The sequence below is a fragment of the Ascaphus truei genome, chromosome 15 (genome assembly GCF_040206685.1).
Source record: "Ascaphus truei isolate aAscTru1 chromosome 15, aAscTru1.hap1, whole genome shotgun sequence".
Classification (NCBI taxonomy): Eukaryota; Metazoa; Chordata; class Amphibia; order Anura; family Ascaphidae; genus Ascaphus; species Ascaphus truei.
The window spans coordinates 51213888-51231103 of NC_134497.1; the positions used below are offsets into that span (position 1 = coordinate 51213888).

Sequence of the window (17216 nt, forward strand, 5' to 3'; positions counted from 1 at the left end):
TGTAACATGGGCCAGTAAGAAGCCGCGGGAGATTTAAAGCGCCATTTTGTTTCCCCACGTCTCTCCATCTTCATATGATGGACATTTTGAGTTTCTTTCCTCTTTAGGAACTAATATCTGTGATAACTTGTGGCACGTTGCAATATGCTGAGACTATTGCAGCCAAAGGTGCAGACCTTCACTTACTGGAGAATATTCTATTTTGCCTTCCCCGTACAACAGACTTATTGTGCAAAAAGAACGATTTCTGTGCTCTTACCAATTAGGCTAAAATAAAATAGTGTTCTCATGAATAAGGGTTATTTAGTTAAAACCTTTGGCCAAAGCGTTATAAGCCTGCAGCCCTGTCAAGGCATAACCAAATTTGCAGGTACCTACACTGAATATATGTAATTATTGTCCCCAGTCCATGGGGACAATAATTACATATATTCAGTGTAGGTACCTGCAAGTTTGGTTATGCCTTGACGTTGGCTGCAGGCTTAATTTGGCCAAATGGTTTAACTAAATAACCCTTATTTATGAGAACACTATTTTAATTAACCTAATTGGTTGAGCGCAGTAATCGTTCTTTTTGTTTTTCTATATGTAAGGCCTATCTTTTTACTAGCAGCAAACTTCTATAGGGAGGAGCGCGGTAATATGTACAGACTTATTGTGCAGTATTGTAATTGGTGAATTTTTTTTCTTTAAATTGATAAACAAAACCCGAACGTGTTCTGAGAGCTACTTCATCAATGCTGATATACTGTTCAAACTTTCTAAGTGTACAAAAGATGTTTCACTTATGAATAATGATAAGCATAAATCATAACGGTCATTTGACTAGACATTAATTCCATTTAAAAGCACAACGGCGTTAATTATTTATTGATGAAAATGGACTCTGGAGTGGATTATTATCTGATTGGTCTGTTTATTCTTTCAGAGGAGATTAAAGGTGAGATTGAGTTTAAGAACCCATGCGACTGTGAAAATCTCATCAGTTTTCAGTCTGGCACCCTTACAACACTAGGAAATCTTTCCGAAAAACATATCCTTTTCTGCATGTTGTTGACACAAGTTCCCTTGGGCAGTTCTGGTCATGCATGGCACCATGTTATGTCTATATAAAGGTAAGTAATCAAAGTAATAGCGGACTCATAAGGAATAATGGGTGGGGGAGTCACAGGGATCCGATGACGAGTATCAGAGATCAATCAGCATGGACTACTCTTCAAGTCAATGGCGGGTAACACTGATCTAGATCTGATGAGTTTTCCTAGAGCTTCAGTCTATTCTGCAAAGTGTAGAGTGAGAAGGAAGAGACAGCACAAGACGGGAAGCATATTTATCAAATGTTTCACCAGGAAGTAAAACATTGAGAGTTACCTCTCGTTTTCATGTATGTCCTGGGCAGAGTTATGGAGTTATGGTGACAAATTCATGGTTACACTAGGTAAACAGGGTTATACATTAAATATAAAGACATTGTATGAACAGCTAAAGATAAAATAAGTTATAGACGTATGTAACAGTTATAGACCACATTAAAATGTGTGACAGCTTTAGTTTTGAAATAACTTAGACTAGTGGTGGTTTTCACCAGTTGTTCCAGTTGTGAGGTGCACGGTAATAGAAGGAGGAGCGGCCGGATACTTTATTGAACCTTGGTTCCGTGAACAGTCTCTTGGAGTCAGATCTAATGTGATATGTGATGCGTGTGGTAGGGGTGAGGAGCTTGTTTAGATAGGCGGGTAGCTTGTCCAAGAAGTATTTGAAGGCAAGACAGCAAAGAAGATCTTTGCACCTAGTCTCAAGTGATGGCCAATCTAGTTCTCTGGGCATTTCGCAGTGATGTGTATTGTAGTTACATTGGAGGACAAATCGGTATATTGAATTGTAGAGGATGTCTAGTTTGCTAAGGTGAGTTTGGGGTGCCATGCCATATACTATGTCCCCATAGTCTATAATTGGTACTAGCATCTGCTGTGTGATGCACTTTCTGACCAGCAGGCTTAGGGAGGATTTTGTTCCCATAAAGTACACCTAGTTTGGCATAGGTTTTGGATGTCAGAGTATCAATGTTAAATGGACGTCAAACCATATGCCCAGATATTTAAAACTAGTGTACAGGTGTTCCCCCACCTGGGAGATTTCACTGTTACCTGGTGTTGTTGTGCTGCTCACCTGCTAGGCTTACAGGATACTGAGTGTCCGCTGGTGTTTGTTGGGGACTAACAGGACAGGCTTTATGGATCTTCCCAGCTCTTCACTCGGTGTTGCAGCGCTTCCATTCTCACAGGTTTGGGATAGTTGCAGTCCCCTTTGGAAAACACTCACTCTCTCCCCGAAGAAATTGCAGCATCAGGCAGGAGTATAAAACAGGAACAGTTCGTTATTCTTCATACAGCATACCAACATGTACACTCTCTTTTCTCACTCACTCTTATCAACCCAAGGAGCTTGAGACCCCAAAGGTCTATCCTTAGCTCCCATATCCCCTGGTGAAATATGGGGTAGCTGTTCCCACTCCCATGAGGGAAGGGATCTCTATCTAAATTTGTATCTGCAGTCCCTTTTGTACCTAGGGGAGGGTCCTAGGTCTGAGCCTCTGATAGGGCAGCACACAGGCCTTAGCCCCCCCCCCTGTCACTCAAGGAAGTTGTTTACTGCTGCACCAATAAGGGCATAGATTTAACCCTAAGGCTGCGTCCATAGATGGACCAGCCGTGCTGAGGCGTGCGGACGCTCTGCACTGAGCCCCTGCATCCTCAATGAGGATGCCTTGAGAGGGGGCTCACACGAACGTCCGCAGGCGTGCTGAGGCGTTGGAGGTTTCAGCTGAGCGCCAAGCTGTTTTTCAGCGCGCTGTCGGCTGAAAACCTCCAATCCCTGCACAGCAGCGTCAACGTCACGGCGCCGTGACGTCGGCGCCGTGACATTGACGTCAGTGCGTCACGTGCGATTGGCCCAGCGACGTCACTGCCCCGCCTCCAACCACCTCCCCCCGGCTCCCTTCGCGCACGCTGGCTCGCCTACAAGTCCGTGCAATCGCGCTGACTGAAGCAGGCGAGCCTCAGCGTTAGCGCGCCTCCGCTCTCCCCACACCTCTATGGCCCGGGCCTAACACTGCCTGCGCTGGCACCAGGGCTTATGTGTTAGGTTGGGCAGATTAGTAGCCAAGAGGATACATGGCTACACTAATAACAAAGGCTAGGATGGTATTCGAGCTGGTTCTTATCTTATTTCAGAGAGCGAGAAGTGCTAGATCAGGGTTGGCCAACTCCAGTCCTCAAGGCCCACCATCAGGTCAGGTTTTAAGTATATTGCTACTTCAGCACAGATGGCTCAATGAGTGGCTCAGTCACTAACTGAACCACCTGTGTTGAAGCAGGGATATCCTTAAGGCTGCGCTTATGGTGCCCGCGATGGCGATGCGACGTCGCTCCAAAACGCCTGATGAAGCACCAGAGTGTGTGAAAAGCGTTGCGGAGCCATTACTGTACAGGACAGACACTTAGCTGTTCAGTTGCCACTGACCTTACCACGGAGCCTTGAGTTGTTTTCATCTAGCCAGCTCCAACGGGGGTAGTGTTTCAGCTGTAGAGACACGGCGATCGCGGTGGACTACTCCTTACGGGTATCGCGAGAGGACGCAACCCGGAAGTAACATCGGAGTATTGCCGAGCCAGTTCGTCCCAGCGCGCGGGACTGATCTGTTAGCTCGGCGTCTACCCTTGGGTCCTGCATCAGCTTGTGTCAGACGTCACTGTACCTTGACTACTGGATTAATTTTAACTCACATGTACTGATGCAGCGGCCATTATTCGAACACATCACGGCGTCGATTTTGAGTTCTCTGCTGTTCCCCACGCAGAATGAACGCGGCCAATAGCCCCAGGCACCCGCGCTTATCGCGGATGTTTTGTTTGAATTTCATGGATTCTGTTTCTTCGTTTTCAATAAAATGGATGAATTGTAATGTGTACAGTACTGTGCTACTGTGCTACTGTGTCACTGTGTTACTGTGCTACTTTGCTACTGTGTCACTGTGCTACTGTGTTACTGTGCTACTGTGTCACTGTGCTACTGTGTCACTGTGTTACTGTGTCACTGTGTTACTGTGTCACTGTGCTACTGTGTCAATTTCATGTTTTTAAAAGCCAGAACAAAAAAAATCGTTTTTCTCCACTCGCCGCGCTCGCATCTTAGTGCGGGAAGGCTGGAATTCATCCCGCGGTTTCAAATCATGATTCCGATGTACATGACGCGTGAAGTGTTTGAATAAAGGCCGCTGCATCAGTAAGTTACTACTTGCAATTGTTATTGTATTTTTAAATACATGAATCTTTACCCTAGGTGCGCTTCTGTGCCTTTGTTTTTTGCATGGATAATCCGTCGTTGGAGCTTCTCCGCGGTGGATGTTGGTGAAGGAGGGGTCCAGCAGCAAAAGGGGAGCAGCAGCAAAAGGGGAGATCATCATTTTAGGAAGCATGAGCGCGGATTGACTGATTTGTACTGATATTGCTGCTTCAGCACAGATGGCTCAATGAGTGGCTCAGTCACTAACTGAACCACCTGTGTTGAAGCAGGGATATCCTTCAGGCTGCGCATATGGTGCCCGCGATGGCGACGCGACGTCGCTCCAAAACAATTGACTACATTGCGACCGCTTATATTAAGCGCGACGGAGTGACGGAGTGATGGAGCGACCAAAAATTTGGAAGCCGGGTAAATTTGATTTTTCAGAGACTGTCGCCACATGTGATTGTTTCTGAACCAATCAATGACCCTGTCGCTAGCGACGTCGCTGAAAATTAAATTATAATTTACGCGGGTGGCGACAGCGACGGGTGACATCATTGGTCGCGTCGCCGTCGCCAGCACTATAAACACAGCCTAATACCTGACCTGTTGGTGGCTCTTGAAGATTGGGGTTGGCCACCCTGAGTGGGATAAAAAGGACATGCTCTGAAGCAGGGTGTAGCTGAAATGTGAGAAAGTAATTGGTTATTGTAACAGGTGGTGGGTTCATGGAATAGCCTCTCAATAGATGTGGTGAAGACTACTACAGTGAGAGAATTCCAAACTGATTGTGATGGACACAAGGCTATCCTAGTATAAAAGGAAACAAAGCATCTAATTGGGTCTGAGGTTTCACAACTGATATAAAAATAGGCAGATTAGGTGGGTCAAGTCATTCTTATCTGCCGGCAATGTCAGCGTTTCTAAGCTTCCTATCACTCGGTGAGCCACAGAAACATGGTGTTTCCTGGTGAACATTATCCCCCATCACAAGTGCCCCTAACTCCCTTCTTTAAAGGTTGCGAAGTCTACGGGAGCAGTCACCAAACATTTTGCATGATGTAGAAATTCTACAACTAGGGTTGGTTGAACCAAACATTTTCTATAAGATAAACAGTGAGTAAAAAAACGGAGATATTTATAAAGATATGGCCAGACTCTGGCATGGGGCAAGATGAGGGATGCAGCTGCCCCGGCACTGCAGGGTTAACGCTGCAAAGGGTCCAATCAAGAAGCAATGTTGCGGTCAGCTCCGGAAACAATGAGTCTGTCTACATCTGTAGTGATAAAAAAAAAAGAAGGATCGGGATAATATTCAATATGCCCGGCAAGAAAAAAAAGAAAAGCATATTTTGTTTCTATTAAAAAAAATGTTAAAAATAATTGCATGTTTACTGTGAGTGTCAATCAAGCCTAAAAAAAAGTCTATCAAATTGAGTCACAATGGCCCTCATCACAGGGGCCACTTCCTCGTGGGAACGGAAGGAGAATGCGGATTGCTTCCTGGTAAGAGAGTCGCTGCTGACTTTAGTGTTTTCATTTGCCGCGTCGTTCTTTCATGCCACAATTATCTGTAAATTCCACGAGCGGCTGCGGTGGGATTTGCACTTGAAGAGATACTCTAGTCCTCTTAGGAACGTGTCAGAGGGGGCTCTGCCTGTGCAAACTCTTGTTAAACACACAGTGACATCAGACAGAGGAGCAGATAGAGGAAATTAAACCCCTACCAAGTCTCATCTCACTGTGTTTAGAAACAAACTTCAATTATTTAAAAATACTTATGGGAAACACATTTTGGTAACAAATGCATCAATCACCCAGATGTAAACATGTATGTGGCTATTAATACACTTTGCTTTGGTCCTGGGAGGTAGTGTTGTACCGGGTAGTGATTTAAAAAAAAAAAACGGGTAACGAGTACCCGGCCAAAATCAATGGTTCTACCCGGCCGGGTACCCGGCTACCCGGTTTGTCACTTACCTGCAGGGTGGCGGCGACATCTAGGACAAGCAGCAGCGATCCTCTGGCAGCATTGGAGGTGTCTTCAGCGGCCGCACCCCAACAGTGAGCCTCCGCTCCTGCCTGCCCCACCTCCGCAACTCTGCTCCTCTTCCGCCCAACCTCCGCTCCTCTTTGGCTCCCGCTTGACCCTTCTCCGCTCCACCTCTGCTCCCGCCCGCCCCAACTCCGCACCCACCCAACCTCCGCTCCCTCCCAACCTCCGCTCCTCTTCCTCTCGCCCCACCTCCGCTCCTCCTCACCTCCTCTGCACCTCTTCTAATCACTCCACCTCCGCTCCGGCCTGACCTCCACTCCCTCCCGACCTCAACTCGCCCCACCTCCACTCCTCCTCACTTCCGCTCCACCTCTGCCGCTCGCCCCACCTCAGCTCCTGCCCGACCTCCGCTCCTCCTCACCTCCGGTCCACCTCTGGCAGAATTTCTCACCTCTCTCCCGGTGAACCGACGATGCTGTGACCCTGACATCACCGCAGTGACCCCAACATCTCCGCTGTGACCCCAACATCCCCGCAGTGACCCCGACATCCCCGCTTCTGCACCTCTTCCGCTCGCCCCACATCTGCTCCCCCCCCACCTCCGCTCCTCCACTCCATCTCTGCAGTGCACCTCTTCCGCTCCCCCTAACTCTGCTCCACCTCCGTTCCCGCCCGCTCCTCCTCCGCTTCCTCCTGACCTCCACTCCTCTTCCAATCACCCCACCTTCGCTCCTCCTCTCCACCTCTGCAGTGCACCTCTTCCGCTCCCCCCAACTCTGCTCCATCTCCGTTCCCGCCCGCTCCTCCTCCGCTCAACCTCCCACGCCGGCTGAAAGGTAAGTAATAAGATTTTCAGCTACCCTGACATTACCCGATGCTGGGTATTACCCGGCGCCGAGCCCACTTCTCAGTTGCCGGGTCCGGGTAATGTCCAAGTAGCTGGAAATGTGCCGGGTAAGGCCGGGTACCGGGTAATTCCGGGTACTCGGTACATCCCTACTGGGAGGTATTGCTCCTTTAATGCAACACGATAAAATGAACTTAAATTGATGACTTATCGTTGTTTATTATGCTTATTGACTAATCTGCAATTGTGCAATACAGGGGGCTGGACATAAAGGTGCAGGGAGCCTTTGAATTTCAACATCGGAGCCCTCCCTCCTTCATTCTGTATTCCCCAATTACAAAGTGGTCCAATGGCTGCCAATATCTTCCAGTGGTTGGTATTTTCCACCAAGGGTCAATAAGGTCAGAAAGACCCCCCACCCCCTCCCACATACAGTATCCCTCTCAGGGGGACACTTTTTTGTTGTTTTTTCCCCCATAGGTTTGAAGCAGGGGTCTGCGGAGCTGAACCGCGTAGATTTCAGCACTGAAGACCCCCAGATTCCCAAGATAAATAACTCAGAATGGGGTGCTGTAGTAGCTTAGGCTGGGCTAGTTTGGGCTAACATAGTTACATAGTAGATGAGGTTGAAAAAAGACAGGTCCATCAAGTTCAACCTATGCTAAATTTAAACAACAGATACTTTATCCTATATCTATACTTACTTATTGATCCAGAGGAAGGCAAACAAAAAACCCCAGAGTCATATCATCCAATGATATCTCATAAGGGGAAAAATAAATTCCTCCAAGAATTGGCAATCGGATTAATCTCTGGATAAACATCCTTCCCATGTATACTTATTTGGTATATCCCTGTATACCTTTCCTATCTAAAAAGATGTCCAACATTTTTTTGAACAAATCTATTGTATCTGCCATCACAGTCTCCATGGGTAATGAATTCCACATTTTAACTGCCCTTACTATAAAGAACCCTTTTCTTTGTTGCTGGTGAAATCTCCTTTCCTCCAACCTTAAGGGATGCCCCCGAGTCCTTAGTACTGCCTGTGGGATGAATAGTTCTTTTGAAAGCTCCTTGTATTGTCCCCGAATATATTTGTATATAGTTATCATATCCCCTCTTAGACGCCTCTTTTCTAATGTAAATAAATCTAATTTAGCTAGTCTCTCCTCATAAGTTAGATTGTCCATCCCCTTTATTACTTTGGTGGCTCTTCTCTGCACTCTCTCTAGTTCCATAATGTATTTTCTTAGGATTGGTGCCTAAAATTGTACTCCATATTCAAGGTGTGGTCTTACTAATGCTTTGTAAAGGGGCATAATTTTGTTTACTTCCCTTCCATCCATTGCCCGTTTGATGCAAGATTAGATCTTGTTTGCCTTTGCAGCTACTGCATGACTTTGGGCACTATTGCTAAGCCTGGTGTCTACAAGAACTCCTAAATCCTTCTCCATCAAGGATTTCCCCAATTTATCCCCATTTAATGTGTAATTTGCCTTTTTATTCTTGCATCCCAAATGCATAACCTTACATTTATCTATATTAAACCTCATCTGCCATTTACCTGCCCACGTTTCCAGTCTCTCCAAGTACTTCTGAAGAGAAATTACATCCTGCTCTGATTCTATTACCTTACACAATTTAGTATCATCAGCAAAGATGGAGACTTAAATGGCGGCTTAAATGTCCCAAGTCCTGTGGGCCAATAGGAAGCGGTGACACCATCCATTGTGGCTTCCTATTGGCCAGCGTGTTTGGGACATTAAACAGTATACAGATACCGGCACCCCCTACGGAGGTAAACATCTTGGGAAGCAGGGGGTCCCTGGAGCTGAAATCAACGCAGTTATGCTCCGGAGACCCGCTGCTTGAAACCTATTTTAAAAGAAAACAGAAAGGGTCCCCAGGAAGGCTGCTTTAAAATGTAATGTGTTCTTTCTCCCACCAAATAAATATTAGAGGTATGAATAGTGCATATTTATTTTTATAATAATATTATTATTTGATATTCTCTGTGTATTATATGACCTTGTATTATATTCTTTGACAATACTCACTCGCTCGGCTGACAGCAAGGCTGCAAGATTTGGAAAAGCAGCTGGCTAACAAAAAATGAAGCGCGGCCGTGCAGAACCGGAACATGCTATGAACCGTTACTGGCCCTTCCCTGATGTCAAGTGGAATCATTCTGTAAACTGTGGCATACACATAAATGCCAAGCAGAGTTGTAAAGCTATCCATATTATAAATAAATGTGAATAGATTGTTTATTATTATAATTATTGTTCTCATTTACAGTTTCACTGAGACATTGAGATAACACTTAGTGGTATATAGAGTTAGAATATATTTTGTATGGTAAAACTGAGCTTTTCACCCCCTTTAAAAATGATGTAACCAACAATACATGTAAAGAATGCTTCATACGAGTGTGAACTACGGCAGTATACAATCTACGCTTTATTTCTTCAATTATGGTAGCCATTCTAGATTTGAAAACATCTTTTCTTACGTCTTTATATTTGTGTTTTTCTAGCACTTTACTGTAAAGCCCCAGAGATGTGTCAGGTGAGACAGTGTGATCCGCATGCATCATAAAGCAGTGCTCTGTTGACACAAATACAGCCACTGATTTAACAAATTAAGACTGCTGCTTCACATATTCCAGCTACAGTAGCATACAGTAGCTGTCATTGTTTCATTTAATTTGCAAGTCTTAATGGGTTTGTTATGGACCACTGAGGGCTATATAGGAAGCTTAACAAAAAGCATTATTTTCTGTTAAACTGACGCTAAGGATCTCATTCGCTAAATGGTGCTAATGCAATTACCACATGGTATGAGCTCTACAACGCGTGGTTATTGCACCTCCCAATTTGGCTGAACCCAAGAACCAATCCTTTTTTTTCTTTACAATACCAACACGCCCAGGAAAGGCCCTTACTCCATACGCTGGAAAGCTGTATTTCTTGTGCTGTTGAAGATTTTAGTCCCAATCATTTGAATGAAACTGAACTCTTCTCTACCACGGGGAAAGACGGCTTTCACGCATATTGAATTGGTGCCAGGATGTATTTTCCAAGGTTATCTGATGATCAAATCAGATTTAATTCAGTAATGCCATAAAACGACTTCGGCCCAGAATGAGCTGTAAAAACTGTCTTCTGGCGCACAAAGACGTCTTATATCATTGTGCCGCTAAGTAAATTTGGGCCCTAATGTTTCGGAGTGCTATGGTGAAAGTGTACTGTATCTGTACTGTATTTTCCACAGGTTCTCCCAAAACCTGCTTTATTCACACATCATACAGTGGTTAAACTGCAGACAAGTATTCTAAATATTAACTTGCAAAGTAGAGGTCTTGTTGTACACCAGGGGTCTCCAGACTACGGCCCGGGGGCCACATCGGGCCCCCCACAAGAGTTTATCCGGCCCGCAACAACTTGAAATATATATATATATTTTTGCCCATTATATATCCTCATTTCCCAGTGAAGCGCGGCATCTTTTCTTTGTAATTGTCACATTTCTCCTTTGTTCTGAATCCTATCATACTGATCACCCCAAAAATATCCAAATAAAACTTATTCATTCATTTATAAAATATATAAAAATGATAAAAAGATTTTTTTTTCCTTTGGCCCGGGAAAATGTGCAGAATATTCGATGTGTCCCTCGTACTGAAAAGTTTGCAGACCACAGTTGTACATGATGGGCAATGCAGCAGGAACCCTAGAGCTGGGCAGCCAACGCCAGTCGTCAAGGACCACCTAACAGGTCACGTATTAAGGATATTCCTGCTTCAGCACAGGTGGCTCAATCAGTGGCTGTCAGAATGACTGAGCCACCTGTGCTGAATCCGGGATATCTTGAAAACCTGAGCTGTTGGTTGGCCCTTGAGGACTAGAGTTGGCCGCCCCTGCTCTAGGGAATCAATCTTTAAAATGGATAGGAAGCTAAAATGTGACATACAGTACCTACTGCACCCCCTCCCCTCTGTATATTATTACCCAGAATTATTGCCTTCATCTTAACCACTGTTTGACATGAATGGGTGACATGAAACATGTTTAGGGGACTTGTGGAAGACATGCAAATGCAGTCATGGGTTTTTTGACAGTCAAAATAGAGACTATACACTGGCACTGGTCTTGTAAAACAAAAAGAAAGATTGGTTCTTGGGCTTAACCAAATAATAATGTCATGGAGGAGCTACCAGGAAAAAAAGAGAACGCTTACAGAAAATAGGTTAGTAGCCTTTGTATATTTTTTTCAAACTATTATATAGTTTTATGACCGTAAACTAAGACTAGGAATATCAAAGATTGTCAACCGCTTGTTTGCCAGAAGGACTTGGGCCGCATTAAAAAAAACCAATCAATCCGGTCCTCTGGCAACCAAGGGGTTAAATAGTAATGTTTTGATACCTGTGCAAACCATTCTCATAACAAGAGCTTCCACGCCAATACTTTTTTTTTTATTATTTGAATCTGCCACTGTTTATGGACAATAAAGTCAATTCTTTTTCAGAATTCCCAATGTGTCTCGCGTTATGTTTTGACCCCATTGCCCACCGCAAGTGTTTTAATCACATTTTAATCATTTACTGTAGTAAACAACTAATGATTCAAACTACAGCAGGGCCCCACTAATACGGCGGGTTCCGTTCCGGGCCCCCGCCGAAAAGCGGAAATCGCCGAAAAGCGGGGCCCTAGCGATCGATTCAAAAATAATGTGCATTGCTTACCTTAGACGTATTCTTACATCGGCCACCATCACGCAACATAACCAGCGCGGGAAGGTAAGGGAAACACCAATTGTGCGCCGACACACACTACTTCCGGTTCTACGGTGGCCGAAGGGAAGGTACACACCAATTGTGCGGCGACACGCACTACGTGTACATCCTGTTCAAAGATCAGTCAAATACTGTACAACAGCTGAAAGGGATCGTGGCCAACCAGGAAGGCAATAAAACATCTACAAGTAAGTTGGCTTAGTGCCAGTCACTGATGGGTGTGGGGGCACTAGGGTGGGCAGTGCCTGTCACTGATGGGTGTGGAGGCACTAGGGTGGGCAGTGCCTGTCACTGATGGGTGTGGGGGCACTAGGGTGGGCAGTGCCAGTCACTGATTGGTGTGGGGGCACTAGGGTGGGCAGTGCCTGTCACTGATGGGTGTGGGGACACTAGGGTGGGCAGTGCCTGTCACTGATGGGTGTGGGGCACTAGGGTAGGCAGTGCCTGTCACTGATGGGTGTGGGGACACTAGGGTGGGCAGTGCCAGTCACTGATGGGTGTGGGGACACTAGGGTGGGCAGTGCCTGTCACTGATGGGTGTGGGGGGACTAGGGTGGGCAGTGCCAGTCACTGATGGGTGTGGGGGGACTAGGGTGGGCAGTGCCAGTCACTGATGGGTGTGGGGAGACTACGGTGGGCAGTGCCAGTCACTGATCGGTGTGGGGACACTAGGGTGGGCAGTGCCTGTCACTGATGGGTGTGGGGGGACTAGGGTGGGCAGTGCCAGTCACTGATGGGTGTAGGGGGACTAGGGTGGGCAGTGCCAGTCACTGATGGGTGTGGGGGGACTAGTGTGGGCAGTGCCTGACACTGATGGGTGTGGGGGCACTAGGGTGGGCAGTGCCTGTCACTGATGGGTGTGGGGGGACCAGGGTGGGCAGTGCCAGTCACTGATGGGTGTGGGGGGACTAGGGTGGGCAGTGCCTGTCACTGATGGGTGTGGGGGGACTAGGGTGGGCAGTGGCAGCTACTGATGGGTGTGGGGGGACTAGGGTGGGCAGTGCCTGTCACTGATGGGTGTGGGGGGACTAGGGTGGGCAGTGCCTGTCACTGATGGGTGTGGGGGCACTAGGGTGGGCAGTGCCAGTCACTGATGGGTGTGGGGGCACTAGGGTGGGCAGTGCCAGTCACTGATGGGTGTAGGGGCACTAGGGTGGGCAGTGCCTGTCACTGATGGGTGTGGGGGCAGTAGGGTGGGCAGTGCCAGTCACTGATGGGTGTGGGGGGACTAATGTGGGCAGTGCCAGTCACTGATGGGTGTGGGGGGGACTAGGGTGGGCAGTGCCAGTCACTGCTGGGTGTGGGAGCACTAGGGTGGGCAGTGCCTGTCACTGGTGGGTGTGGGAGCACTAGGGTGGGCAGTGCCTGTCACTGATGAGTGTGGGGGCACTAGGGTGGGCAGTGCCTGTCACTGATAGGTGTGGGGGCAGTAGGGTGGGCAGTGCCAGTCACTGATGGGTGTGGGGGGACTAGGGTGGGTAGTGCCTGTCACTGATGGGTGTGGGGGGACTAGGGTGGGCAGTGCCAGTCACTGCTGGGTGTGGGAGCACTAGGGTGGGCAGTGCCTGTCACTGGTGGGTGTGGGAGCACTAGGGTGGGCAGTGCCTGTCACTGATGAGTGTGGGGGCACTAGGGTGGGCAGTGCCTGTCACTGATAGGTGTGGGGGCACTAGGGTGGGCAGTGCCTGTCACTGATGGGTGTGGGGGCACTAGGGTGGGAAGTGCCAGTCACTGATGGGTGTGGGAGCACTAGGGTGGGCAGTGCCTGTCACTGGTGGGTGTGGGAGCACTAGGGTGGGCAGTGCCTGTCACTGATGAGTGTGGGGGCACTCGGGTGGGCAGTGCCTGTCACTGATGGGTGTGGGGGCGCTAGGGTGGGAAGTGCCAGTCACTGATGGGTGTGGGGGCACTAGGGTGGGCAGTGCCAGTCACTGATGGGTGTGGGGCACTAGGGTGGGCAGTGCCTGTCACTGATGGGTGTGGGGGCACTAGGGTGGGCAGTGCCTGTCACTGATGGGTATGGGGGCACTAGGGTGGGCAGTGCCTGTCACTGATGGGTGTGGGGACACTAGGGTGGGCAGTGCCAGTCACTGATGGGTGTGGGGACACTAGGGTGGGCAGTGCCTGTCACTGATGGGTGTGGGGGGACTAGGGTGGGCAGTGCCAGTCACTGATGGGTGTGGGGGGACTAGGGTGGGCAGTGCCAGTCACTGATGGGTGTGGGGGGACTAGGGTGGGCAGTGCCATTCACTGATAGGTGTGGGGGGACTATGGTGGGCAGTGCCAGTCACTGATGGGTGTGGGGACACTAGGGTGGGCAGTGCCTGTCACTGATGGGTGTAAGGTGACTAGGGTGGGCAGTGCCAGTCACTGATGGGTGTAGGGGGACTAGGGTGGGCAGTGCCAGTCACTGATGGGTGTGGGGGGACTAGTGTGGGCAGTGCCTGACACTGATGGGTGTGGGGACACTAGGGTTGGCAGTGCCTGTCACTGATGGGTGTGGGGGGACCAGGGTGGGCAGTGCCAGTCACTGATGGGTGTGGGGGGACTAGGGTGGGCAGTGTCTGTCACTGATGGGTGTGGGGGGACTAGGGTGGGCAGTGGCAGCTACTGATGGGTGTGGGGGGACTAGGGTGGGCAGTGCCTGTCACTGATGGGTGTGGGGGGACTAGGGTGGGCAGTGCCAGTCACTGATGGGTGTAGGGACACTAGGGTGGGCAGTGCCTGTCACTTATGGGTGTGGGGGGACTAGGGTGGGCAGTGCCTGTCACTGATGGGTGTGGGGGCACTAGGGTGGGCAGTGCCAGTCACTGATGGGTGTGGGGGCACTAGGGTGGGCAGTGCCAGTCACTGACGGGTGTGGGGGCACTAGGGTGGGCAGTGCCAGTCACTGATGGGTGTGGGGGCAGTAGGGTGGGCAGTGCCAGTCACTGATGGGTGTGGGGGGACTAGTGTGGGCAGTGCCAGTCACTGATGGGTGTGGGGGGACTAGGGTGGGCAGTGCCAGTCACTGTTGGGTGTGGGGGATCTAGGGTGGGCAGTGCCTGTCACTGATGGGTGTGGGGGGACCAGGGTGGGCAGTGCCAGTCACTGATGGGTGTGGGGGGACTAGGGTGGGCAGTGTCTGTCACTGATGGGTGTGGGGGGACTAGGGTGGGCAGTGGCAGCTACTGATGGGTGTGGGGGGACTAGGGTGGGCAGTGCCTGTCACTGATGGGTGTGGGGGGACTAGGGTGGGCAGTGCCAGTCACTGATGGGTGTAGGGACACTAGGGTGGGCAGTGCCTGTCACTTATGGGTGTGGGGGGACTAGGGTGGGCAGTGCCTGTCACTGATGGGTGTGGGGGCACTAGGGTGGGCAGTGCCAGTCACTGATGGGTGTGGGGGCACTAGGGTGGGCAGTGCCAGTCACTGACGGGTGTGGGGGCACTAGGGTGGGCAGTGCCAGTCACTGATGGGTGTGGGGGCAGTAGGGTGGGCAGTGCCAGTCACTGATGGGTGTGGGGGGACTAGTGTGGGCAGTGCCAGTCACTGATGGGTGTGGGGGGACTAGGGTGGGCAGTGCCAGTCACTGTTGGGTGTGGGGGATCTAGGGTGGGCAGTGCCTGTCACTGATGGGTGTGGGGGGACTAGGGTGGGCAGTGCCAGTCACTGGTGTGTGTGGGAGCACTAGGATGGGCAGTTCCTGTCACTGGTGGGTGTGGGAGCACTAGGGTGGGCAGTGCCTGTCACTGATGGGTGTGGGGGGACTAGGGTGGGCAGTGCCAGTCACTGGTGTGTGTGGGAGCACTAGGATGGGCAGTGCCTGTCACTGGTGGGTGTGGGAGCACTAGGGTGGGCAGTGCCTGTCACTGATGGGTGTGGGGGCACTAGGTTGGGCAGTGCCTGTCACTGATAGGTGTGGGGGCACTAGGGTGGGCAGTGCCTGTCACTGATGGGTGTGGAGACACTAGGGTGGGCAGTGCCTGTCACTGATGGGTGTGGGGGCACTAGGGTGGGCAGTGCCTGTCACTGATGGGTGTGGGGGCACTAGGGTGGGCAGTGCCAGTCACTGATGGGTGTGGGGGCACTAGGGTGGGCAGTGCCAGTCACTGATGGATGTGGGGGCACTAGGGTGGGCAGTGCCTGTCACTGATGGGTGTGGGGGCACTAGGGTGGGCAGTGCCAGTCACTGATGGGTGTGGGGGAACTAGGGTGGGCAGTGCCTGTCACTGATGGGTGTGGGGGCACTAGGGTGGGCAGTGCCAGTCACTGATGGGTGTGGGGGCACTAGGGTGGGCAGTGCCTGTCACGAATTCAGCACAGGATGTACAGTACAGTACTGTACAGAACTGGGTAAAGGGGCATCCCTGCCAACACACGTCAAGAAAAAGGCTCATAGCATTGTACAGGTACAGTACCTTGGAGGTATATTTTATTGTGTACAGTAGCATGACAAACACTGAACACTGCTGTACTGTACTGTACACTGCTTAATAGGAATAATCCTACAACTGCAAAACTACAAAAATGTAAATGCAAACAATACAGAAATTGCACATACAGTACAATACTGTAGGCTCTCAGACATTACTGTAAAAAGGAACAGTACAGTACAATAGAGATTAACAAATGCAGTACAGTACTGTAACTACAGTACAGTCCTCGGTTATCCAACGGAGTCTGTTCAGGTGGTGGCGTTGGATGGTGGGGCCGTTGTGGAGAGGGTCCAGTGTTTATCGGTGGCGGTGAGCGTTGGATAACGCATTACGGCATTGAGGGACGTCTCTTGGGGTTGCATTGTGGAGTGTTGGATGTGCCATGCGTTGTGAGGTGAGGCGTTGATAGTGAGGACTACCTGTACTGTGCAGGATTTATTGTCCAAAGGATGAAGTTGATGGCACATCATCATAGGACTCAACACATCTTATTCGTTTTGATGATGGCGACTTTGTGTTGCTGTTACTGTTGGATGTGAAGATTCTTCAAGGGTGGCGGTCGCAGTTGAAGGTTGTGATGGCACTTTACTAAAGAACGAAAGCAATAAAAGTTGCCTTGAGGATTGCCGTCTCCTTTCCCTTACAATTTCTTTATAGCATGCAATCGCGTTTTGAAGGCTTGCATTCACTTTAGAACTTCTTTCGAAATTTGGATCAATCCTCTCAAAAGCTGCCATCCCCTTTTCGATACAGTTGATAGCTTCATCCAAACCCTTGGTTGTCATTTCTACAGGGACAGCAGGACTATTATCAGGATGTGTCTCCTCGTTGCAAAACATCCTTCTATGCTCATCAATCAGAAGAAGAT

The 17216-nt window shown here is 49.3% G+C and overlaps 1 protein-coding gene across 2 annotated transcripts in view; it reads left to right on the forward strand.

Annotated features, from left to right (window-relative positions):
- Positions 1-11665, forward strand: part of MATN4 (matrilin 4) — a 100458-nt gene extending 88793 nt beyond the window's left edge. For both annotated transcript variants that reach the window (XM_075572591.1, XM_075572592.1), the window contains exons 10-11: positions 929-1031; positions 9189-11665. In XM_075572591.1, coding sequence (XP_075428706.1) covers positions 929-1031; positions 9189-9249 — 164 coding nt within the window. In that variant the 3' untranslated portion in view covers positions 9250-11665. The remainder of the gene's footprint in view (positions 1-928; positions 1032-9188) is intronic.
- Positions 11666-17216: the final 5551 nt, after the last annotated feature.